Source organism: Pseudoliparis swirei, chromosome 17, assembly GCF_029220125.1.
Source record: "Pseudoliparis swirei isolate HS2019 ecotype Mariana Trench chromosome 17, NWPU_hadal_v1, whole genome shotgun sequence".
NCBI classification, from domain to species: Eukaryota; Metazoa; Chordata; class Actinopteri; order Perciformes; family Liparidae; genus Pseudoliparis; species Pseudoliparis swirei.
Genome location: NC_079404.1, coordinates 14,815,824 through 14,841,860, shown reverse-complemented (window position 1 = coordinate 14,841,860; position 26,037 = coordinate 14,815,824). Strand labels below are relative to the sequence as shown.

At 41.6% G+C, this 26,037-nt stretch overlaps 3 protein-coding genes across 9 annotated transcripts; 2 read left to right on the top strand and 1 right to left on the bottom strand.

Moving 5' to 3' along the window:
* The first annotated feature begins 4,036 nt into the window (after window positions 1–4,036).
* LOC130206970 (uncharacterized) lies at window positions 4,037–8,605 on the top strand. 4 transcript variants are annotated; one of them, XM_056435276.1, is made up of 6 exons: window positions 4,037–4,418; window positions 5,745–5,873; window positions 5,953–6,146; window positions 6,673–6,820; window positions 7,014–7,230; window positions 7,381–8,605. In XM_056435276.1, exons 1-6 carry the CDS (start codon window positions 4,200–4,202, stop codon window positions 7,683–7,685), a joined length of 1,212 nt encoding a protein of 403 aa, XP_056291251.1. In that variant the 5' UTR covers window positions 4,037–4,199; the 3' UTR covers window positions 7,686–8,605. The 4 variants fall into 4 exon arrangements, with proteins under 4 accessions (XP_056291251.1, XP_056291253.1, XP_056291252.1 ...); XM_056435278.1 differs by having other exon boundaries at window positions 4,038–4,418; window positions 7,014–7,218; XM_056435277.1 differs by having other exon boundaries at window positions 4,038–4,418; window positions 5,745–5,861; window positions 7,381–8,604.
* A 1,640-nt stretch (window positions 8,606–10,245) lies between these two features.
* On the top strand, window positions 10,246–15,547 carry polh (polymerase (DNA directed), eta). Of its 4 annotated transcripts, none has more exons than XM_056435417.1 (10): window positions 10,246–10,506; window positions 11,199–11,333; window positions 11,475–11,701; window positions 11,893–12,095; window positions 12,404–12,507; window positions 12,634–12,753; window positions 13,238–13,361; window positions 13,897–13,962; window positions 14,086–14,258; window positions 14,346–15,547. In XM_056435417.1, exons 1-10 carry the CDS (start codon window positions 10,370–10,372, stop codon window positions 15,268–15,270), a joined length of 2,214 nt encoding a protein of 737 aa, XP_056291392.1. In that variant the 5' UTR covers window positions 10,246–10,369; the 3' UTR covers window positions 15,271–15,547. The 4 variants fall into 4 exon arrangements, with proteins under 4 accessions (XP_056291392.1, XP_056291393.1, XP_056291391.1 ...); XM_056435418.1 differs by having other exon boundaries at window positions 11,469–11,701; window positions 11,911–12,095; XM_056435416.1 differs by having other exon boundaries at window positions 11,469–11,701.
* A 449-nt stretch (window positions 15,548–15,996) lies between these two features.
* Window positions 15,997–25,446, bottom strand: LOC130207344 (GTP-binding protein 2-like). The gene is made up of 12 exons (XM_056435893.1): window positions 25,070–25,446; window positions 24,068–24,094; window positions 22,933–23,117; window positions 22,640–22,748; window positions 22,339–22,536; window positions 21,822–21,996; window positions 19,040–19,259; window positions 18,759–18,894; window positions 18,584–18,642; window positions 18,309–18,480; window positions 18,030–18,194; window positions 15,997–17,870 (listed from the first exon to the last, which is right to left on the bottom strand). The coding sequence occupies exons 1-12, from the start codon at window positions 25,265–25,267 to the stop codon at window positions 17,688–17,690; spliced, it is 1,827 nt and encodes a 608-aa protein (XP_056291868.1). The 5' UTR covers window positions 25,268–25,446; the 3' UTR covers window positions 15,997–17,687.
* Between the last annotated feature and the right edge of the window lie 591 nt (window positions 25,447–26,037).

Sequence of the window (26,037 nt, the reverse complement as noted above, 5' to 3'; positions counted from 1 at the left end):
ATGTTTATATGTTGTGGAAGCACATAATTTGAAACATTTTACCCACCACACTCTCTTTTACACTGTGTTAAACTAAATACGAAGTTCTCGTCTGGTTTACCTGCTGCTGGGCTGCTGCATGTGGAGTATGAACCACGGTAGTGTAGTGCTCAACAGCATCACTCTCAATGTGTGAGCCCTGTGAGGGATCCCCATTGATCCCTTCCAAACCCTGTTTAAATGGAAGTAAACCTTATTATATTGAATTGATGTGGAGCTTTTGCTCATGTGTAGAGCGATTGTGTATATTTCCGCTACGGGTTAAAAAGTTCACAGTGTTTTTTTACCCATGGTTTTTGGTTGTCCTACTTTACATAGTGCGTGACAGTGCTGCAGAGCATGCAAAGGTTTCATTGATGACAGAATTAGATTGGTCAAAGCTTCCGGAGTTACAGTTGTGCAGTTGCTTTGAGTAACTCAATAACTTCTAAACAATGACGAGTAGTCTCGCCACTGGGTTTCAAGCCATGTTGGTACAAAGCAAACATAGAAAGAATACTTATTTAAATGACGAATGTATGGCTGCTGCGTCTAAATAATTGTTCTGGTTATAAAAATATGTTATCATTTAATTTTATCGTTTCAGTTTAAAACATTAAGATAATGTTTTTGCCAGGTTTTCAATTGTTGCTGTTTTGAGCTGGAAATGAGGGTGAGGCTTATGTAATATTTGTTGGTTTGAATAGTGCAGTTTATTTCCATGTGCCGTGCTGATGTGAATCTAGTCATTTATAGTCAACACATTTGGACATACAGTAGAATATTACATTTACATAATAAAGAGGAAATATGACAGTGTGGAGGTTAACCAAATATGTATTACCTTACTCATCATACTAATAATAGGAAAAGCATGGCTGTATCTTACCGCAGTGATGTTAGACTCCTGAGGCTTGGTCTTTTCTAAAAGAAATACATACACAAAGGAAAAATTTAAATAACAGATATTTTATTTCATAATTTGTTTTAGCAGATATCACAACAGACTTACTATGTCTCATCATCAGCTTCCAGCCAAAAAAGACCAAGGGACCAACCAGCAGCAGTAAGACGAGGGTGGTGAGAATCGGAACCTTCGTGGAACTAGAAGAGAAATCCAGATGAGATATACATTTAACTAATGGAAGGGGTTAATGTTGTCTGAAATTACCCACACATACATTCTTCTATCTTAGATTTATTTATTTGTAAATATGTAAATAAAAACACATTTCCTCAGTGTTACATAGAGTTAATAAATAAATAAAATACAATAAAAATACAATAATGAACTACCACACTCAGGTGCGTTTATGTGTTTTAAAGAGATTGTGTTAAACAGTTTAAAGTCAAATAAAGTAACATATACAGACTGCTTATGTCCTTGCAGGCTCTCTTCTTCTTTCCTGTTTCTGCTGGAGTTTGTGGGATGAGTTAGAAATGGCTTTGCACTCATACGCCGATAGGAATGCTCGGTAGTGACTGGAGACGGTGCTGTAAAGTCAAAGAAAATTCATTTGAACATTTATTCAGTATTTGCTAGTGTTGGAGTTAGGACAGCACACACCACCTGGACAGTACTCACTGGAAGAAATAGCAACAGACTTTTACTTTAAATCTATAAAGCGTTTATTCAAAATCAAGATACAAATAGACAATCATGCGCATGGACCCAAATGCACTAGGACATCAATACCCTGAGTTATTTGCATGCCAGAAACCGTGGTGCACTGAGTTACTGTATTAACGACTGCCCAGTTCTCGACTGCGTAGTACGGCCAGTAGTGCTCCCTGATGTTAAGCTCTCTCTTCCTGTCGGTGCCTAGACTGAGATCCCATAGGACCTGCAAGCTCGTGAGGCTCAATGCGGGGGGGTAGCCAGTGAAGAAGGGATGAGTAACAGCCCATTGTTGTAGGTACTGGAAATTCTCATGCCATATCGCATACAGTGGCTCTGTCTCGATACCTGTTTCTCGGAGGGAGAGTCTCTTTCCAGCCTTCACCGACACTTTACTGACTGTAGTTATGCTTTGAATTCCTGCAACAAGAACACATACAACATTTTACTGCATATAGAAAAACATATTTGTTTATTTATACCTAATTGTCTCCAAATACTGTTTCATTCAAAGACAAATCTGTATATTACTACTCTGTGTGTCTTTTGAAGAATTGCAGTGTCTATTCCATCATAATCTGACAGATTTAAAAGCGTCCTGAAATTATGTTTGGTTGGTTTGTTGTAATAACTTTTACAGAGCTGGAGAAAAAAAACCTGTCCTTCAGACCAGTATTTCAATTGTTTTTTGTTCTGCAGCTCATAGAGACATGGGATAGAGATTGGGCTTCAAGCCTTGACTGACATTTTACTCACTGCCTCAATTTGACTGTGCCAAATTCTGACAAAACAACACCAAACTATTATGTCACAGTGATCAAATGCATTTGTTTAATGACTATCAGTTACAGGTTAGCCAGTGACATAGCTACGTAAGTTATCTGTTCAAGGTTAGTATCATTACTTGAATGTTTTTATGAAAACAGAATATTTACGTGCAGAATAATGCTGTTTGAGTCTTACATTTTAATAACAAAATGTAAGACTCAAACAGCATTATATTGGTGCCAACAATGTTCTATTACACATAAACCTTGACTCTCATGGATGCATGGCATTCTAAATCAAGCGTAGCACTTACCCATTAGTCCAGTGAGTATAAGGAGAGAAACGTATGAAATAAACATGTCTGCATCAATGTTTGGAGTGAAAGAGTGGTGGCTAAGTCTAACTCGGTTGCTTCCTTATTATAAATGATGCCTTCTAAAAATGCCTTGGTCATATCGGTTTGTTTTGCATATTTTAATATTGGGAGGGGAGCACATCAAAACATTCACAGAGATTACCTCCCCAAACGAAAAACATAAAAGAGGTGGGAAGAGAAAACCATGCCTACACGTGTTGAGAAAAGTTGATCTACGGGAGAATTCATATTCAAAAGCAAGACAGAGGGCCTAAGAGACATACTGCATTCTTATATTATATTTTAAATTGTTACTGGGCATGTGCATTTTGTGTTTTCTTTTCCATAAACAAATACATGTATAGCATGAAATGCTTTTAAAAACTATAAATAAATAAATTCTGAAATAAATGTAGAAATAAATAAATGCTTAAATAAATGTATAAATAAATAAATAAATGTATAAATGTCACACATAAATAAATGAAGAAATACGTGTGGACACATAAATAGAGAAATAAATAAATGAAGAAATACAGAAATGTAGAAATATATTTATTTAATGATGTCCTGTTGATTTATAACTTATATTTATTCATTCCTGTATTTATTTATTTATTTATTTATACATTTATTTAAGCATGTATTTATTTATTTATACATTTATTTATACATTTATTTAAGCATTTTGAGTCCTCCATATAAGCGCAGGTTTCCAGGTCCGTGTACGTTTTGTTAGTTTGTTTTTTCGTTTCATTCCAAATACGGAATACGGAAATCACGTGGTTTTTTCGTTTTCCGTTTGAAAACCAAAAACGGAAAAACGGAATACCACCTCCGTATTTCGTTTCTGCTGTCTGAAACCAAAAACGACAGAACGGAAGTGCTTAAAATGAAGTCAAAATAAAAGCCAGTGATACATATTCGTATTAACCTTAGAAGAATATTAATGAATCAATATAAAGAATAAATAATTAAACGGGGATATTTTAACGATGCAAACACATAGCAGGGTAACGTTAGAAGAATATTAATTAGTCAATATAAAGAATAAAGTATTAAACCTGGATATGTTAGCGACAGTGGTGACGACGGGAAGTTTAATATTCATGTACACAGCAAGAATCACCTTCTCACTTTGTGTGTGGGTGTGTGTGTGTGTGTGTGTGTGTGTGTGTGTGTGTGTGTGTGTGTGTGTGTGTGTGTGTGTGTGTGTGTGTGTGTGTGTGTGTTTTGAAACATATGGTTGGAGGGAGCAAGAAAGACTGTCCCACATTTACAAAGAAACAAATGGTGCAACATAACAGGAGGGTTAAATGTAGTTGACACTACAAAGGGTTGCATTTTGGGTAACTGAGTTTATTCTGTGTTTATCTCCCGCAGTAGACGTGTTTAGGTTTGCCACTGCTATATACACCCTTTTGCACTGAAGCACGCAAGATGGACTCCAGCCTGTTACCTTACTTAGATATTGTACAACAAATGATGCATAGTGGCTGTAGTGATGTGGACATAAAAAAACACTTGATATTTGAATGTGGCTTTCGTAGAGGAGTGTCCGTGGCCAATATTCGGAAGTTTTGTAAAGACCACGGGTTAAAAAGACAGCGAGTGACGGACCAACAACTTGAAGCTGCAGTCTCCAATGCAATAACACAGGTAGGGTGCAGTTCATTTATTTGCGCGAAAAAATGCATACAACGAAACTATAAGTGTGTGTAAGGTTAGTATGTTATACTTTAACCCTCCTGTTATGTTCGTTTCTTACATACAGCCGTCATGCTCCCGGGTCAGTTTGACCCAAAAGTGGTCAGAAACAAAAAAATCCTAATAACTATAGTTTGTACTTCATCACCAACACCATTACTAACAATCCAATCAGTTTTTAGTGGAATTGAGTTATTCACCCCTCCATAGATTTAATGAAAAAGACATGTTCAAACAATTTTTTAGGTACATTGAAAAAATCTAAATCTAAATTCAATTGCATTAGTTTACTATAACATGTATATTCTCCTACATTTTATTACCATTTAGTAAAAAAAATTCATGGGGTGATGTAGATAAATAGAGATGAGACACCTGTGTTCAGGGTCATAATGACCCGCCCACTAAAAATCAAGCCAAATGAGTCATAAAGGATTTGTATTGAAAGTAAACTTTAGTTATGTTAATTTATAGTGTTGATATGCATAAATTATGTTATAAAAGATGACCAAAGGCCAGCACATAGTCATCTTCTTGGTGCAGTCGTATGGATCTGTAGAAATGTCACTCTTGCCTGTCTTCAAAACTTGAGAGCCCTGAACAGGGTGTGTGTCACTCTCAGTCACCCAGTCTATTAGAAGTACTAGAGCACCATATTTATTAGGAGAGACATGAAAGAAAGCCTTACCTTAGTGTCCCATGTCCAATAAAGGTGTATTTAGGGGGGAAATGAGAAACATTTGTAAAGTGTGGTTCTCGTGGGGTGATGGCCGGGCACACAGGCAGGATATAGATGGTTCATACAAACAGATGGTAAGAAAGACTGTCCCACATTTACAAAGAGGGGGACTCCATAATAGCTATTGTATTTAGTAGTTATATAGTTATTGTAACACGGTCCGAAAACTGTGCAGCTCCACGCAGCTCCAGCCGCAAATACCTGCCGTAAAGTGTGATCCATGTGACGTCATTCTGTAACTTGCTTGTATTTATTACAATAACAAATGATAACGACATCTTTTAACATTAAAGTTAGACACAGATCTGATTAAAGGTCAACATCTGAATCCAACTAAATAATGTAGCCTACTGCTAATTAAATTAGTCTCTTACAACTATGAAAATGTAACGAGTAAAACATGTTTAAACTGCAACTAGTTTTCATAATCATCTATAATTCAAAACACTTAACAATTAATAGTAATTTAATTGGAGTTGAAGTTGACATTTCATGGCTTAACATTACAATGCAACATGTATTCCTTTCTTTATCTTCAGGGTGGTCCTACCTATGGCAGGAAAATGATGACTGGGAGTCTTGCAGCTGCAGGTGTCTTCGCATCAGAGGGTCGTGTTGGAGCTGTTTTGCGCAACATTCACCCACCTTACCATAAGGCACGATGCCAGGTTTTTTCTTTCTTTCTCAAATTAGAATATGTTATGCTATTCAATAAGGTCATGATGTTCTTTTTTGTCTGTGTTTAAGGGAGCAAGGAACCTCAACCCTCTTCCTTACCATGCAGCCTATGTGGGTCACAAAATCCACATGGACCAAAATGAGAAGATTGTCATGTTTGGCGTGACTCATGTGGTGGCAATAGATCGCTTCTCCAGCAAAATTGTTGGACAAGCTACTATGCCTGTAAAGAACAACCTCACCATCTACAATGACGTTTACAGGTAATTGAAAAGACTGTTGTCCTTGTACCCTAAACATTACAAATCATCCCCATTTTATGAGGTGTTTTAACAGGGTGTCTGTGGGTCCTTAAAAACAAAAAAATGCATTTAAAATTAAATATCTTACAATTTCTTGAATACCATTTTGTCAGCTCTGAAAAATGCACTTGATTAGGAAGAGACGCACATTTTCGAAAGTGGATTTAAATTCAATATGGCTTGTTAATGTATTAAAAGAAAATGCTCAACTTAAGTGGGATTAGTCGCATGTGAAAACCTTCATAATATATATTTTTTTAGTTTGGATTTGAATCAACGTATTAAATTGCATTCATATAGGTCTAAAAAAGGACTTAAATTAAACTTATTGAAAACTACAGAAACCCTTTTTAAGCAGCAAGTTAAAACTCATCTCACCTCATCAGTACCTGATAACACAAGACCTACTACACATTTTGTAAATGTATCTGACACCATTAGCCTTACCCTCCATACTGCTGTCTGCCAATGTTATGTTTTCTTGCAGGAGTGCAGTAATGGAATATGGGATGTGGGACCAGGTCAGAGTGGATCATGGAAAGGAGTTCTACCTCACTCTTTTCATGCAGGAGAAGTTGGCCAGCCACCGCCACAACACTGAAAGGCCACCATATCTCCAAACACCATCGACAAAGGTGATCAACATACAATGGTTTTGCTGATTATAAAGTTAATCAACATGTAATTAAATAACAATTTCACACTTTCATTAATTATTCAGAATGGTTAACTGAAGATATTGAAATGTGTGAAAGTAAGTTAGTCTGGGGGGGGCGGGGAAAATATTTGTTTATCAAGAATCTGAAAATGTCTATTTTGCAATGACAGAATGACAGAATCGAGAGAATCTGGCCAGAAATCAACAACCGGGTTAACTACCCGTTGAAAGCTGCATTGGTCCAACTGGTGGATCAGGAAGAGCTGGACATGGAGGACCAGATGACTCGGTTCTGTGTGTCATCTTTGACATGCCAGTTAGCCCAGATCGGTGTTAACCGAACTGTGCAAGCATGGAATGCACACAGGATTCCTGGTATGTCTTCGGGTTGGTCTTTCAAGCCTTTTTTAATGTGAATAATTATTTTCAAAATGTTTTACTATTGAATGTTTCTTAAACATGTTTAATCAAATACTAGAAGGAGCATGTTGCAATCCATGGCATGGTTGTGACAGCCACATTGAATTATTATTACAGGGAGGGGGATACCAAATTACTTGGCCAGAGATGGATGCCCAAATAAGCTGTCGACAGACCTATTGCCAAATGCATCTGTGGCTGCAGACTGGTACGACCAGGAAGTGGGCTCACTGACAGTGTCAGACTTTGGCACCAACCCATTTCCAAGTTTACAGGACCAGGAAGCTGCAGTGAGGGAATTTGCTCTGCAGTGCCCTGATACAAGTGTACTGCTGGACAATGCAGTGAATAATCTGCCACAACCGTTCAAAGATGGACTCAAAGGCCTCATCGACATCTCAAGGAGAAATTGTCAACGCTGATGTTTTTTTGTGTGTCTAAGTTGTTATTGTCTGTGCTTTTTAATTAATTGGTTCAACTGACGGGATGTTTTTTTCTTTTCTTCAAATGTTGGGGGTCTAAAGGGAGAAATAAGTTATTTTTGAATCAACACTTATGTCTTTAAAGTCTGGCACGAATTTCATTTTTAATCTGAAATGGGAAAGGCTGGACCTGTAACACCAACTATTGATAGTGACACGGTGTGTTGACCCCCTGCCAGTGTGAGTAAGGCACTGGAAGATGGCTTGTTCAGTGACCTCTGACCTAGGTAACAAACGTACACCCCAAAATATACACACACAAGACGGTTGCAGCCGGTTTCGGGCGGTGAAGCCATGATAACTTCATACATCAGCCACCATCGTATCACTTGTTTCAGGCTAAGAAGCCGGTCTCCCCGACAGCCGGATATCACAGATTTGGACCCAGTGTGAAGATTTCCCACTGGAGGAGGACCCCGATGTGGTTGGGAACCTCGCTTGTTTATGAAGGGCAGCTTAAGGACCCTGACACCCTCAGTTTGGATGTCAATCTGACACCTATTGCTTCACTAAGAACACAGATGATGTCTGAGCACTACAATCAAACAGCAGGAACAAACATCAATGATAAACAATCTGAGCCAGCCTATAAATCACATCATACTAAACACCATTTTGACCTGAGCCTGTAGCAGGTATGAAGCTTCAGTGAAGCTCAGTCAGGACGGTTCATACATCTGACATTCACTTTTCATTTGGAACAGCTCTTGGAAGGCAAAACGTTGATGATGTAAATCATGCGAGCAAATTAACTGCAGATGGAAGAATCAGAGGAATTGAGATCCAGCAATACAATTCAAATACAGAAATGTAATCCTAATGCAATGCTACCACTAATTCTGAAGGCTTCCTCTTTTAGGGGAGTAGTTAACTTGTGCTTGACATAAAGAATTAGAAAATACCAAAGATTGTCTTTCTTTACTAATCTAGAAGTGTGCAGATGTCATTGGATCAGATATAAGTAGGCTACATGTGAGCTGCTGCTCTAAACTAAAGAAGGCCACGACCTGTTAGGCCTACTCTGAGCTAAACCTGTTGCTATTAGCTAAACAAGGTCATGACCTGTTGCTCTGAGCTAAACAAGGCTCTGAGCTGAATATGGCTTATCTAAATGTACATGCAGAGATATAGCCATACGGCTAAACACAGGCAACAACGCCAACAATCACTCCTATAAACTATGTGAGACATCTTAGAGATGTGAGGAGCTGTGCTCAAAACATGTTCACACACACAGAGCTCCATCCTTCTGGAGACCAAAGGACTACATGATGATGATGTGATGTAGTCAGAGGGCTAAGACAGCAGAGTCACAACAGAACAGGTTACATGTTGATGATGATGTGATGTAGTCAGAGGACTAAGACACTGACAGCAGAGAAACAACAGAACAGGTTACATGTTGATGATGATTTAGTTTATTTCGATCAGCAAAATATACAACAATCATAATTCAACAAAAGAAAGTGGCTGACCGAAAGGGTCGAGGCTGAAGCTAACGAGCTTATAAGTGCCCTAACCTATGATTTCTCGAAAAAACTTATTTCAGAGAATCATATATATAAATACATATATATATATGTATATATATATACACACATACATACGTATACATATACATACATATACACACACACTATACATACACACACATGCATATAAACATAAAACGAAAAACAAAACAAAAAACGTGTCCCCATTAACCGTTGATGTAATGATGTAGTAATGAAGGTTACAGGTGAAGCACAGGTGGTGCTGTGACTGGGTGATAACTGAAGGCTGCTTAATAAGAAAAACTCAACTGTCTCTTTATTTTTCAATTGTCAATATGTATTGCCTCGTGGTCATCATATCCTCACTCTTCCATGTGGGAATGTTTATTTCCAAAATGACCCAAATAAAACAAGTAAATACATGATGTATACAACTATGCTGGAAATTAACCATGAACATAAATATCAGAGGAAATAAACGGCATTAAATACATATGTATGAATAACAGGTATACTGCCATCTAGCGGTATAAAGGTGAACCGTTTACTCTGCGGTGGAAATATAGTCTCTGCACAGAAACATTACTTTGATTAATCTACATTAGGAACTGTGTTGCATCAAACAATGCAACGATTAAGTGAGAAGGTGATTCTTGCTGTGTAGGCTACATGAATATTAAACTTCCCGTCGTCACCACTGTCGCTAACATATCCAGGTTTAATTTGGCTTTTATTTTGACTTCATTTTAAGCACTTCCGTTCTGTCGTTTTTGGTTTCAGACAGCAGAAACGAAATACGGAGGTGGTATTCCGTTTTTCCATTTTTGGTTTTCAAACGGAAAACGAAAAAACCACGTGATTTCCGTATTCCGTATTTGGAATGAAACGAAAAAACAAAATAACATTACGTACACGGACAACACCATTATTAGCTCTCATTGGACATTTGCTGGTTAAGGGCGTGGCCGAGCTGCGGGCGGTTATGTTGTCTTCGTCGACTTTTAATGACGTAACTTCAGATTTTAGCGCGGATTTCTAAGCGACAGCGGTGTATCTCAGAAGCCCGGGTTCACTTCAGCAGGCTGGAGGCACCTGTGACTTAACAGTGACGTTGTGCTCGACTCTCCTCTGATGGAGTACGGAAAGGAGAGAGTGGTGGCGTTAGTAGACATGGACTGCTTCTACGTCCAGGTGGAACAGAGACTCAATCCAGCTCTGAGGAACACGCCCTGTGTGGTGGCCCAGTACAAGACGTGGAAAGGAGGCAGGTGAGTTTCTGACACAGACATTTATTTTCATGATCTACGCAACTGAAACGTGGGGGGGGTCTGTGGTCTGTGGTCTGTGGTCTGTCTGTCTGTCTGTCTATTTCTCAGAGCAAGGTTGTGTCGCCTTTCAGATAACATCACAAAGTAAAATCGTAATGTCTTGGTATCAGATAGTGATGCAAAAAAGCAAAACTCCATATTGTCAAAGCAACCTGATTGTATTGAAAAGTGGCAGGTGCATAAATACAATAGTATAGATGACTAAACTATTATCTGACAAATTAATGTAACTGACAACAAAATATAATCCACAGAGTAAGAGCTACAGAATGAGATAAATGACAGGACAGGACACAACTCACTAGAATAGAGTATGTCCATTCTTTCACTTAGAAATAGCAGTTTGACTAATTAAAAAGCCAAACTCAAGTTCTACCCACTACGCTTTTTCTTATACCTTCCAGTTAGCTTAAAAAGTCTTCCCCAGCAGATGGATGCTCCGTTGTCATCTCGTGACCTAGGTATGCAGCCGACAGGAGATCACACCGCTCAGTTGCATGGACCATTTTGATTACTGTCTCTGTGTTGGCAACTCATCCGCCTTCATCTCCCACAGATGATCACCTCGAGTTCACTATTGATGTCATGGTTTGTTAACATGAGGTTCTCAACTTAATATCAATCTTTGTCAGTATCATAGCTGTGAGCTACGAGGCCAGGGCCCACGGTGTCACCAGGAACATGTGGGTGGACGATGCAAAGACACTTTGCCCAGATCTCCAGGTGGCACGAGTGCGTGAGTCTCATGGCAAGGCAGACCTGACGCAGTAAGTGTTTGTAATCCACTGCACATCCTAGATCTATTCACTATTGTCTTGGTGTTGGTGTGATGAAAAGTAAACATTACTTTATTACCTCTAACAATCCTGTGACCAGTAAACTAAGTCACTTGCACTGTGTAGTTATAGGGATGCGAGTGTGGAGGTAATTGAGGTGATGTCTCGCTTCGCTGTGATTGAGAGAGCCAGCATTGATGAGGCTTACATGGATCTGACCACTGCGATCCAGCAGCGGCTGAAAAACATGGCAGACAAACGAATTGAGCCTTGCATGTTGAAGGCGACCTACATCCAGGGGTACCCACAAACTTCACCTGAACAGGAAGCCTCTGCAGAGGATGCTGCCTTGGATAAAGGTAGACTATGATCAAACGTTTACTAATTGATTTCTCAACTGTCTGCTTCAGCACTGGACGCAGGAAACTGTTTACAAATAATATATATATATGTATATATATATATATATATATGTGTGTGTGTATATATATATATATGTGTGAGTGTGTATATATATATATTTGATACAAATCCTCAACAACTCTGGTAGGATGTTTCCCCTTAACAGCAACAGAGGAGCTGCGGTCCAGAGGTCTCCGGCAGTGGCTGGCATCCGTCGATGTCCCTCCATCAGGGGAACAGAGCGCTGCAGAACTGCAGCTAACCGTGGGGGCACTCATCATCGAGGAAATGAGAGCAGCCATGGAAAAAGACACAGGTTTCCGCTGTTCAGCAGGAATATCGCACAATAAGGTAGGAACAATTCTTTAGTTTAGTTTAGTTTATTTCGATCAGCAATACTATACAAAAATCAAAATTTCAACAAAAGAAGAAAGTGGCCGACCGAAAGGGTCAAGGCTGAAGCTATCAAGCTTATAAGTGCCCTAACCTATGCTTTCATGAAAATACTTATTTTAGAGAACCATTACATATACCCATATATATATATATATACATAAACATATACACATGAGTTGCATTCCTACATAATACTGATGTGATACTTTTAATTCTAGTAATTATCTTTGCCATGGTCATAGTTTACCGCCCACTTCTTTCAGGTCTTGTCTAAATTAGCTTGTGGCCTGAACAAACCGAACCGACAAACTGTTCTCCCGATGGACTCTGTGACAGAACTTTTCAGCTCTCTACCCATCAGCAAGATGTGAGTTCAAAATACTTCTCTCCTGTAAAGGATTTACGAATCACAAATTGCACTCGCATTCAAACGTAGAAGTGTAAAACAAAAGTTGACTAACGATACTGTTCACTTCTTATTTCACCTGTGCAGCCGTAACCTCGGGGGTAAGCTGGGCGCCTCCATTGCAGAAACTCTGGGAATAGAAAATATGGGAGATCTGACCCGCTTCCCTCAGGCTCAACTGGGTCAGCACTTTGGAGAAAAGACGGCGTAAGACAACCCTGAAATTCCTTTAAAGGTCCAGTGTCATAAGATGACCGGTGAACACCAAGCTTGCTTAGTATTAGCATTAATCATGTCAGATCATTAAGTGGAATGGGAATGCTGAACATAGTCATTACATGGCCTTAACCCTTGTGTTGCCTTCGGGTCAATTTGACCCGATTCAATGTTTAATGTCGGTGTTCTTTCGGGAGTCAACAAACAAACATAAAGTACCTCACACTTAAACTTGGAAAACAATATTAATTCTAATAATTTTCTGGAGATTTTAATAGCTGGGGTCATATTGAGTTCAAGGGTAAAATATGTTAGTAAATATAAAGGTAACAGGAGGGTTAAACATTGAATCGGGTCATATTGACCCGAAGGCAACACAAGGGTTAAAAGTGCACCAGCAATTAACTTGAACTATGAGTGTTTTACTTCCTCTTGATAACCATCCACATCTACCACTGAACCTCTCTGCTTTCAGCCAGTGGCTGTATGACTTGTGTCGGGGGATGGAATTTGAAGCGGTGAAACCCAGACAGCTTCCTAAGTCCATCGGCTGCAGTAAAACCTTCTCTGGGAAGTCATCGCTGGCTTCGAAAGAGCAGGTACACACCATCGGTCTCGGGCTTCCGGCTGTGTCAAAACAGGAATTCATTGAATGTGTTGTAACTCTGTAACAGTGTGCATTCTGTACACATGACATCTATGCTTCTGTCCATCCGGGGAGAGGGAGTCTCCTCTGTTGCGCTTCTGAAGGGTTCTTTCCATTTTCCCCGTGAACGTTTTTTTGTGTGAGTTTTTCCTGATCCGATGTGAAGTCCTGGGACAGGGATGTTGTATGTGTACTGATTTGTAAGGCCTCTGATGCATTACATTACATTACATGTCATTTAGCTGACGCTTGAACCTCCAAACCCCTGATTGAAAGACAGACCTGCTACCCACTGACCCACAGTCGGGTGCACATTTTTCATTTGTGATTCTGGGCTGTACAAAATAAACTGAATTGAAGTGAAGGGTGTAAACTTTGAGAGAATGTTGATCCTTCTAGATGTGTAAGGAAAATGGCGTGAAACATTCTTTTAATATTAACAAAGATGCAATCTTCATGTCTAATTTTCTTTCATAACCTCTTTGTAGGTCCAGTATTGGCTTCATCAACTGGCCCTTGAGCTGGAAGAGAGGCTTACCAAGGACAGAGAAGCGGTAAGCTACGTGTGGTTGAGTAACTTTCCCATATTACAACAGCGACCTACTTCCTCAACTGGATTGCACGTTGATGTTAACAGTAAATTAAACTATTTCACATCGGTGCCTCTCCTCTCTCAGAATGGTCGAGTGGCTAAGTCGCTGACTGTGGGTGTCCATCAGCTCGGGGACAGGAGGCCGAACAGCTTCTCTCGTTGTTGTGCTTTAGTGCGCTACGAAGCGACCAAACTCTCTGATGACAGCTTTGCCATTATCAAGAGTCTCAACGCAGCAGGAAACCAGCAGGCAGCATGGTAATACCACTGTGAAGTATTTTAAGTCGGTTACGGGATTTAAAACCGTGTGACTGATTGTCCTCCTGTATTGCTTCGTGTGCCCAGGACTCCACCCCTCACCCTGCTGCACCTTTCGGCGAGCAAATTCAGTGACGCTCCGTCAGCAGGGGGCATTGTGGGCTTTCTTTCCAGCGATGTCACGTCGACCCAGAGTCTTCTCTCAACCACTCAGCCCTCCAGCCTGCCACCCTCTGACCTGAAAAATGACTCGGCATGCAAACAGCCTGGCACCATCCAGGCCTTCTTTCAAAAGGCAGCTGAGAAACAAACACAGAAAGTTACAAAAGATGTCGACGAGGACGACTACGATATTGAGTCCACGGCGATTTCCCCGGCTTCCTCCTCTCGGAACACCTCTGTTACTGACAGCCAGTTAGTGGCCGATACCACTTGTCCCATTTCTTCTCCTACACTTATTTCTTACACTAAAAGTGGTACAGCCAGCCCCCGTTCTGGCATTTCCTTTTTTTTCCACAAGAAGAATATTGATAGAAGCTCACAGGCCCCGGCCTCGGGACATAACCCTGGTGCTGAAGAAATGGGAGACGCAGACGACACTGTTGGTGCTGTGTCAGGACTACAGTCTAAACATAAGCAGTCACTATGTGAAGAGTTAAAGGATGAACTGGGTATTGATCCAGAAATAAATCGCCATCCTACTCGTGTGGCCAGAGAAGACCTGTTAAACTGTGAGCGCTGTGGCCAGGAAGTGTTAGTCTGGGAGATGCCTGAACACAATGACTATCACTTTGCCGTGGACCTCCAGAATTCACTCTCTTCATCCACAGGTCCAGCACCCGTCTCTTCCTCCACTGTTTCGTCTCCTTCCGATGGTTCTCCAACTCCTCTGAGAGCTCAGTCCTCACGCGGGAAGACGAAATCCGGAGGCCAGTCAAGACCGCGACCGAAAAAGCATCGCGCCCAGGGTGGAAGCACGGGCACTCTGGATTCTTTTTTCAAGAGGAACTGAAGGTTCGCTGTCGAGCTGCATCTAAGTAGAATGTGATGCCGTCGACTGATGATGCCTATACAGTACATCACAAACAAAGTTGATGCCTTGGTTAAAGAATGAGAAGCCGTTTTGTGTACAGGACTTGTATTAAATGTTACTGTGCTCTAAAAAAAAGTATACCGTGTATTTGTATGCATTTTATGTCACATAACCTTTTTATTACAATGGGAATGGCAGTACTTTAAAGGGATAGTTTTTAAACCAGCCTATATTAAAGATAGTTTCTAAAAATGTTCCTTGCATACATTATGTTGTAGTATTCTGATGTGCCAGCAGATGCCACTAATGAGTTAAATATAGAGCAGGAATCCTCACGAGTGCCAATATCAAGTTTTCTTGGAGCTCAAGACTTACAGAACATGTTTTGTCTTGCAAGACAAAGGAGTCTATCTGAAAAATGTATGAAATGCATGATTGCGAGCAGAATAAGAGCAATTGCACGATAACTAGGTTGATCCTGTTCTACCGAGGTGAGCCCATTGTTCTGGGAGTGCATTAAAACAGCTGAATGGTAATTACATGAGCTTGCATCAGCCGAGAAGCTGATTTAGGAGAACTATACGAGGACAATGAAATATGAGTCTTGGCATTGTGACTTCTGAGCCGGTAGACCAACACTGGATGATGACATGGTTGAAAACCTTGAGCAATCATGTCATTTACTTGAAGGAAAAAAACAATCAATACCTGCTAGACAATAGAACTTTAATTCATGTACAATATGATACATTAATTAGATATGTACACAAAGATTGCATTTCACCCAAATAATCAAAATAGTACATTTTTGAAAAGGAAAAGGTCTTGAACGTGATTTAAAAAACATGAAAGCGTGTCGCTGCCATAAGGAACGAGAACAGTGAAAAACATTGAATATATTGTAAAATCTGGAACTATGAAAAATCTATAAAATACTTCTCAGATGCAAAAAAACTAACCAACACCTGATGCTATTCATAAAGACTACACATTTTTCTTCTGAGTGCACAGAATGTGTGCAACAACAATGCGGGTGAAACTAAACATGTCACACATTTCAGTTGTCCTCACTGACAACAAAGAAGTCATACAAACATGCTATATAGTAAGACATGAAGACACGGTAGCGAATAACATTACTTTTTAAGGCCGTCTTCTAAATATCAAAAAGCTGTTTGGAGGAATAGCACCCAGCAACTTAATTACATGTCTTTACTAAGTTGTACAACTTTGGGTTGTAATGGTCGGCTACTCAAGCGGTCGTTCCACGAGTCTGATTCAGTGACATCAGTAACTTAAACGAACAGATGACATCAAGTTCTTCAAACATCATATTTTAAAACAAAGCTTCACATACTATATAATCCGTAATCAAACATCTCTTTGGGAGAAACTATTGCCTTTTTTTTTATACCTCAAATCTTCTTCACCCCGCAAGTCAGCAGCAGAAACCTCCACTGGAGGAGTGAGAGAGAGGACTGTTGTCCACCATGACACCCAAACTCACCTGAGGAACTAAAGCACTTGAACAGACAGGCAGCAAGATCATTGCCACCGTACTGCACTGGCGTGAGGCATTTGTGAATTAAAAAAAACGTACAACGTGATTGCCAATCTGAGTTATGTTGGCAGGCTGAACTTCGCATACATCCCTATACTCTCTTGACGGTCAGAACGTGCGCCTGTCAGCTATATAATAGCTTAAAGCGAGGTGGTTTCATTGATATACAGCTGACGAGCTGCGTCTGAACACCACATTTGACTCTTATCCCAGATAATACATTTGTGGTTCCTAAGAAAAGTGGAGCGTATTAAAATGCAGCGAGGCTTATCCTTATGAGTGAGGCGCTATGCTGGTCAGTGGTCACACGGACGAGCTGCTGGGAGCCATGACAACAGAGACAACGGTGATACACCTTCAGGTTCAAGCATCGCACGCTTGCAACTGTTCGTTAACAATAATACGCCGAAGGTATATCAACACTGGCATGTTGTTATGTTGCAGTGCCAAGTGTGTGTGTGTGTGTGTTAGGATTGCGTTCAGGTGTAAACTGTCTGCAGCACTTACAAGTGTGTGTTCTTGACACTCAATCTCACTTTGGCAGATGTTGCTGGGTGGAAGTGTTACAGAGGCGCCCGAGGGCCTTCCTCTCATCAGTGCTGTAGAAAGCTAAACACTCTTTAGACCGTCATACCAGAAAGCAGTCAAAGAACAAATCTGCGGTCATTTAAAAGGCTGCGGGGGACGAATGAGGAGGATGGTGACATAGGCTTCTGTGACAGAGATTTACTGCGCAGGGGAACAGGACAGAGTGGTCTTCGGAGGAAGCAGAAGGTTCTTAAAGCACCTGTTTTGGGGGCGGGGCGGTGTTTTTTGTCGTTTTCTCCAAGAGACTTTAGGCTTCGTCGTCCTCGCTGTGGGACAGCCGGTTCTGGGCGATGGGCTGCAACTTGGTGACGTGGCCGATACCTTTCGTCACGCTCTCTCTGAAGAGCACCTTAGCTCCCACCTTCAGGTATTCTGGGTGCTTGATGAACTTGAAGAGAACCACTGCTTTCTCCCCTGTCCTCAGCTCCTCCTGTGGTTCAAAGAAAGTGAAAGCGTTAAGAATAAACCAAATGTCGGCCTTCGTCGGATTCATGCAACTCACTGGGATATCTAATAAGCCCAGGTTTTGGATGTAGAGGACATCTGTCAGACAGTTTCAGAACAGTTGTCGCTCAGTGGATGGACTGACCTTTTCGTATACAGCTTCCACAGTGGCGGTCTGTCTCACATTGCCAATGTGCACAGTAACCTGGAAGCCCTTGTGGAACGTCTTGGCATGGAAGAGCAGCACAATCTCAGCCTCAAACATCCAGCAGATGGTAGGATCCATTTCTGGACTCACTATCACCATGCCCTGAGAGTTGAAAATACATTAACATTATTCAAACATAGATTAGATTAGTCTAACACCAAGAGGTTTCTTCTGTTTTGTTGACACATTTGGCACAAACAAACAAACATGTCTGACCTTGCGTAGCAGTGATCGGTCAAAGTTTCCCAGGGCGAGTGTGGCAGCCTGGCCGGCTTTGAGGACCCTGCATCCCGAGCGGTTCCTTTGGATGCTCTCAATGGTCAACTTGTGGAAATGGCTCGAGTCTGTGGGCCCTACTACAAGATCATCCCCCTCACGGCAAATACCACTGCACATTGAGAGGAAACAGTGGGTCAGAGAGAGTCCATGCCAAACTGAAAACAATGCAAGTTTAGTTCGATGAACATGAAGGAAGCGATTCTCACACCGACCTGTACAGAGTCCCCCCCACCACCGTCCCCACCTCTGGCACCGTGAAGATCTCATCCACCTGGAATGATGCACGCTGATGTCAATCACATCCGAATCACGTGTGCGCCGTGTGCATGCACAGTGCCTCTGAAGGAGTGTGTATGTGCCAGCTGATGCCATGCATGCAGAATATACCTGAAACTCAGTCAGCTGTTGCATGAGCTCCTCCTGCTCCTTGCTGCTGCTGAGAGGAGGGAGGATGTTGAAGAAGACCTTGAGCAAGTCGAGACTCTCGCCAGACACACTGGACAAGGTGAAGATGGGCGTGATGCTGCCATGGAGAGCACACGCATGTCAGAACAACGAGGACACACAGACACCATTGGCTAGCCTCCATCTTATTCTTAGTTCTGAATCGTACACGGGTACAAGATATTAAACGATTCAGATTGAATTATGTATTTGTTTTTTCCTACTTGGGCGACTGGGCGAACTGCTGCGCTGCTGTGACGGCATCGTCTGCACCGCTAACAACCATGGGCACCTTGTTGCAGCCCGGCTGCTTGAGGACACGCTCCAGCTGCCGCACAGTGCGCTGCACGGTGGCGCGCGTACAGAGGTCCACCTTACTGATGACGATGAAGATGGGCACCTTCAGGGCCATGGCCAGTCCGAGATGCTCCCGTGTCGTTCCAGCTGGAAGAGGGAAAGGAGGTTTCATGTTATTGAATCTACTCATTCAGGTTTATCCCGGGTATTGTGCATGAAGTTCTTGTGTCGATGAATATGAATTGAAGGAACAGGAATGGATCCAGCAGCCTCAGAAAACATTTCTTTGGAAACATCAGGAATTCTACATCCTTTTTGTGAAAGGACTGCTGTGACCTAAGATAACTGCTTATCTGCCGACACGTACTATAATTCTGAGGGTCAAGAGAGCATGTACACAAACTGATAAGACCAGGTAGAAATCCCCATGGGGTACGAATGTTAACCCATCGGAGAAAGTAGATAGGATCATACAATAGATAGTCATCATGTAATCAATGCCACAGGCTATCCAGAATGTCAAAGGCAACTTTTATAAGCAAGTACTCTCTCATAATCACAGCAGTGTCCTGGAGGGGTGTCTGGTGGATCGTCTTTCTTAGTAAACAATGCTGACGTGGGAGAAAAAGCAATATACGTATGCTTGATTGTTTTTAGTGGTGATTGATAGTTGATGATCTGGTTTGGATACACGTCTGAAATTGGCCGACGTCGTGAAGGAGGGCGCTGACCTGGAACGCACATTTACAGGTCGACACAGACCCAAAATACACTTGTCCCCTCTGAAGCTGAGCAGCGGGTTGTTTTGCTCGCTGTGTGTTATTTTCAGTCCATCCAAGGTTAAGGTCCATAGGAAAAACGAAAGCCCATTATCCCTCATGGAGGTGCAAAGATATTTGGAGAAGCGTCACAGGATGAGACAAGATGACGACCCGCCCGTTGGCCTTTGGGCTTGTCGCAGACACAACTTAAGACGAGCCCTACGCATTACTCAGATCCATTACCCGGTTTCATTATTAAAGCGGTTGCTCTTGGGTTGCAGACACACTGTGTCCCCTTACTGTCTCCTCCAGAGCTAAGGTGGTCCCCATCCTTGACCCCATTTCTCCCAGCATGCCCTATTTAAGAACAGCCACCCACACAAACACAGCGACGCCTACAGGGTGTTATTCCTGCAAACACTGGAACACTAAACATGTCAAAGAATGAAAGAAAGGTCTCAGGAATTAATCTTGGGTCTGAGTGAGTACTACTTTAGTTTACAACCTTTTGCCAAATCAATACATTAATATTCAAAATACCCTCTAAGCTGGCAGCCGTACGATGACTGCAGCTGAATATAGTTCACCTAATAACTCCAGCACGCTAAGCGCTGGAGTTATTAGGTAATGAGTGCTGCATCCAAGTCTCCGGTTTCATCGAGAGTCCATGTCTCGTTGACATTTGCAACTTCAGATATCTCAATAACACTGTTATTTCAGGTTATTGGTTACAAACGCACAGAGATGCTTTACAGATGGTCACAAGCTTTTAACAACATGCTCATATCTGAGCCAACTTTCTGTGCCTGTGAAAGCCCCTCCTCATGTCAGCCACACCACGGAGCTGCCTTCTTGAGAGTCTGTCAGGAGAGCTAGCTTGAAGGTCGCAGGCTCTCCTGTTGGCGTGGGTTCCAATGCCACCTCGGACAACAACCTTATTTTCGACCAAAACTCACAAACTTAAATGTAATTCCCTGCTATTACAGCCAGAGTAGTACAACTACAAACAAAATAGTAAACAAATATATGTTGCCACAAGCCAAGCAAAGAACTGCCGGTCCCACCGTTTTCAGCTGCTCAGGTTTCAAGGTATGTCCTTCCTGGACCTGGGTTAGGTTAAATGTTTCTTGCATTTAGACTCATTTGCTGTTATGATAAAAGGTATGGGTGGGTGAACACATTTGATGCACTGATACAGAATCTATCAATGTCATAAGTTGCTCAAATGTAATGGTGATATATACCCGCCAGAGGCGGCTAAGCATTGTGGCATTCCAGGTGAATCGAGACTAACCAGTTATATGAAAATAAAAAAGTTCAGATTTATGCCCTGAGGAAGGAGCACATAGCTACATTCAGTGGCTTAGAGGACTCTGACATCAGAATAACCCATCATAAAGACATGCACCGCAGCCTCACCCCGGTTCGTATGGATGTGAATGAATGTTGGTGGTGGTCGGAGGGGCCGTAGGCGCTGATTGGCTGCCACGCTTCCGTCAGTCTGCCCCAGGGCAGCTGTGGCTACTGATGTAGCTTAGCACCACTGGGATGACTGTGTGTGTGTATGACTACTGGACTCTGTAAAGCGACTTTGGGTATTTAGAAAAGCACTATATAAAATTTAATGTTATTATTATTATTATTATTTGAGATATCCAAGCAGTGGCAGGATGGGACAAGAAGTGAGTGTGAAATGGCTGTTACATAAGCTCAAATAACACATGTTTGCAAAGTCCCAGCTGGCCAGTCTTCTGTATGTGTACACAAACATAGGCTCTCCGTCAGACCGGCCCTGCAGGTGTCTATTACCAGCCTGTGAGCCTGTGACAGATCCACTTTCCACTCGTCTTATCTGAAGAGTAAACTGACCGGATAAAGGGCACACAGACAGACGCCGGTGCATTTTATCTGACCTATGATGAAAAGTAACTACTCAATCCACACTCACCAATGCCAGTATTTGCACTGACGACCAGCATAGCGAAATCCGGGCAGTAGCTGGTGAGGCCAAAGATGGTGGTCTTAAGGTACTTGTGGTGACCCGCCAGATCAATGAATGTGATCATTTTAGAGGCACTCTCACAAATATCCTCTGCTGTCCGCGAGTCGCTGTAATTCACAACCTAGGAAAAGAAGGAACAATATCTGGAGTGTCATCATCTAAATCACAGAACAACATATTCCTCAGTTATTTAATTGAAAGTAGAGGTCAGGTTAGACATTAGTCATTAACATTACTTGCTAATACACAACATTAATGTAACATTGTATGAAACTTTTGTTTCCTCTACAAACTACTATTACCAAAACCATCTTGTCTTGTCTGATTGAACATCTTTATTAGGAAAGTCTGTGAGAAGCACAACGTAATAAAATTGACTTGTGCTGCTATTTAGAACAAATGACGTAAAAGTATATAACTAGGGTACGCATTTTGTATTTTATGGCTTTGGATCTTTCCTCACCTCTCCTTTGCTGTTGAAGCCGAGGATCTCGAAGCTGATGCTGGAGGTGCGTCCGGTCTGGATCTCGTGCAGGTGCCTGAAGAGGTTGAGCCGTGTTCTTCCCCGTCCATTGTCCAGCTCACCCTGTGTCAAAACCCCCAACAGAGTGGACTTGCCGGCGTCCACATTACCCAGAACAGCTACTCGCAGGTCCAAGAACTGCAGGAAAGACACAAAGAATGAGCAGGTATATGATAAGATATGAACGGATCAACAACAACAGAACAACAGAACAACATGCCCTCAAGGTAGCGCCACTAACCTGCTGGTCATCTGGCACTTTGCGAATGAGAACTTCAGCAATCTTTCGAGGTACATCAGAGTCATCGTCCACCTCTCTTTCTCGGAGAACAGTGATTTCGGCGCCAACCCTGTCAGACAAAACAAACACAAATATAAGTGTGGTGTTTTTTTCTCTCGCAATTACCCAAACATCACTTGTTGTTGATTACAGACAGATGTTATTAATGCCACCTTTATTGTCACAGAGTGATGTCAAACAGGGACAATAAAAAAAAGGTTCAAATCAAAAGTGTAATTGATATCTTGACTTACTTCTCTGCCAGCTTATGGAGCGTATTCAGTGAAGTCCTCAGATCTTCCTCTGAAAGTCCCGCCAGCATCCCATTGTCCTCGACCCCTATTTGATAGACAGCTTCGCCTCGACCCTCCTGTAGTCGCCATTTCATTTGTGTGGCCAGGTGCTCAAAGCGGTATTGCGTGGTGTTTACCAGCTTCAGCTAGACACGGGGAAGAATATGTTAATCGGTGCCAAGTTTAACCTGGATTTTGGAAAGTTAATCAGTCGTTAATAATTCAAGTGAAATTAAAAAGCGTTACAGAGGATCGCTGTAGGTCTGGGGGAATACAATCTGAAATAAGGGCTGCATGTTCAGTTGATGTAGCAGGGGAGGCAGCCGTCCAGATTATTAAAAAATGATTTTGCTGAACACCTGTGGTGTTGGTTTTCCTTGGTAAACAATATGCTCTTATATGTTCTGACATACACTACCGTTCAAAAGTTTGGAGTCACCCAGACAATTTCATGTCTTCCATGAAAACTCACACTTTTATTTATCAAATGAATTGAACATTTCATAGGACATATAGTCAAGACATTGACAAGGTTAGAAATAATGATTAATATTTGAAGTATTAATTTTGTTCTACAAACTTCAAGCTCAAAGGAAGGCCAGTTGTATAGCTTATATCACCAGCATTACTGTTTTCAGCTGTGCTAACATAATTGCACAAGGGTTTTCTAATCAGACATTAGTCTTCTAAGGCGATTAGCAAACACAATGTACCATTAGAACACTGGAGTGATCGTTGATGGAAATGGGCCTCTATACACCTATGGAGATATTTCATTAGAAACCAGACACTTCCACCTAGAATAGTCATTTACCACATTAACAACGTATAGAGTGTATTTTTAATTAATTTAATGTTATCTTTATTGAAAAAACAGTGCTTTTCTTTGAAAAATAAAGACATTTCTAAGTGACCCCAAACTTTTGAACGGTAGTATACATATCGCTTTTTGTATTGATGATCACCCTATAGTTATGACCTCCATGCTTGTGTCATGAAGAGGCTGACATAGCCATGAGCTGTTCATTGTTGTAGTTTATACACTAGCCCATTTATTTATGTATGTTAATCATGGCATCAGAGCTCATCTGCTTACCTTGTACTCTATGTTTCCCTCTTCAGCCTAAGAGACGGGGACAGACACAGAGAGACAGAGACAGAACAGGAACAACAGCTGTCAGACTGTAGAGAAGTGAGACAACAGGCTATCGATTTGCTAAAAGACACAAAGAAAAGCAATCCGACTGAAAGAGCGGTCAGTGCGAAACTGTGAATAGAGGGTCACTGAGAGCTATACAGACCGACCCCCGCGGAGCTGCCCTAATACACAGCTCTATGTATGTCAATACAAACTAATCAATATCCCTCCACATGGGACAAGTGGCTCAAATGTTTCCGAACAATTGAGACTCACTGCAGTGACAATGGAGCTGCTTGCGTGGTGGGAAATAGCAGAAACAACCATGAGGTTACAGCACGGGTCATGTTGAGACTAGTCCCACTGACGAGAGGGCTTCATGACCACGGAGCTGAGAGCTTTTCTTTCACATTTCCAGAAACAAAAACAAGACGTCACGTTAACTGCTGAGTAAGTTTAAGTTGGAGTTACGAACACGATAAACAAGTGATGAAAGTAATGGCTGCAGTAGCAGTCCTCGGCTGGGTGGAGGTTAATAATAACACGAGCTAGATATAGTTAGGGGTTGACCGACGACACACCCGCCCCCCTGATGGATATTTACAAACACAGCTGTACGTACGTTCCTCTAGTGGCCAGTCTTCTGGTCAATAAAACTACTACTTTGAATTAAACACACATTACGACGGCTGTAAAACTAATGATCGATTTGTGAGTTAATCCTAACATTAGCCGGTCATATCCCTCTCGTGTTGTTGTTCCCCTTGTGACGTGTCAATGGTGTTCAACGCGTCAGAGTAAGGTCGCTCGAGCCGGGGATGCAATGGTGGGAAATATACGGTAATGTTTTTATGGCCATGTTTACTTATCACCGCCCACAGACTTAGTTTCAGCTCTTGAGCAGCGTTAGCTCGACCACGTTAGCCTTAGAGGTAGTTGAGCGCGTAATGTCAGCCTTACCTCCGGTGGTAGTACATACGGAGTGTTGTTGCTCGGTTTGAAGTTGCGGGAGAACCGAGCCTTCTTGTTGTTATTCACGCACGCTTTTTGGGGGGCCACCCCGAAGCCATTCCCCGGCTTGACGTTGGACGCGACACCTTGAGATCCAGAGCAGTGTCCATTTCCTGAGCCAAATAACTCCGATACCCGCTCATCCATCGGCTACTTTGGGACCTCACTACTACTAACAACCGGATACGCTCTGTTGTTCAAGTAAACCTCCGCCCAGGTACGCGGGTAGTGGTATTTGAGTGGAATAAGCCTGCGCTCGGTAGCTCACGGACCCACAAATAAAAACAAAGCGCTCCAAACTCTTCAAAACGAACAACAACAGTCCAAGTCTGTCCTTCTGAGTTTACAGTGTCACGTCACAGTCCTAAATGTCAAGGGGTGTGCCGGATTTGTTGAACTGGAGAGCACGAGTAGGCGGATCTATTTTTTCTCTGATTCGCACAAGGTTAAACTCCGCCCGCCTCGCTACCCCTGTCCTTAAAGCGCGCACACACACGAGGACAGTTTTACAAGGGTTTGCGTCAGACAAAAAGGGAAATAATTACAGCAGATACTTTTTTATTGCGCTTGCAAAGGATGATGCAACACGATTACAAGTCCTGTAATCAATTTACACATAAGACAATATTCAGTGGCTTTACTTCTTTAGTTGTAGCCTAGATATTTAAGTAATACGTCAATAATGTCCTGTTCAAGTGTGTAGTTCGGCCTGACATTAATTACCCCGTGTAATAACCATTAAAGCTCATAACGAATATAACTAAACTTAGTGTATTGTCATAATACTGTGTTGCTTCATTATTTCACCAACAAGACGTATATATATATATACAGTATATATAATTTGTAATATATCAAATTATATACATATATATATATAGTGTTTATAAAATAATAAAAACAAAATATATACATAA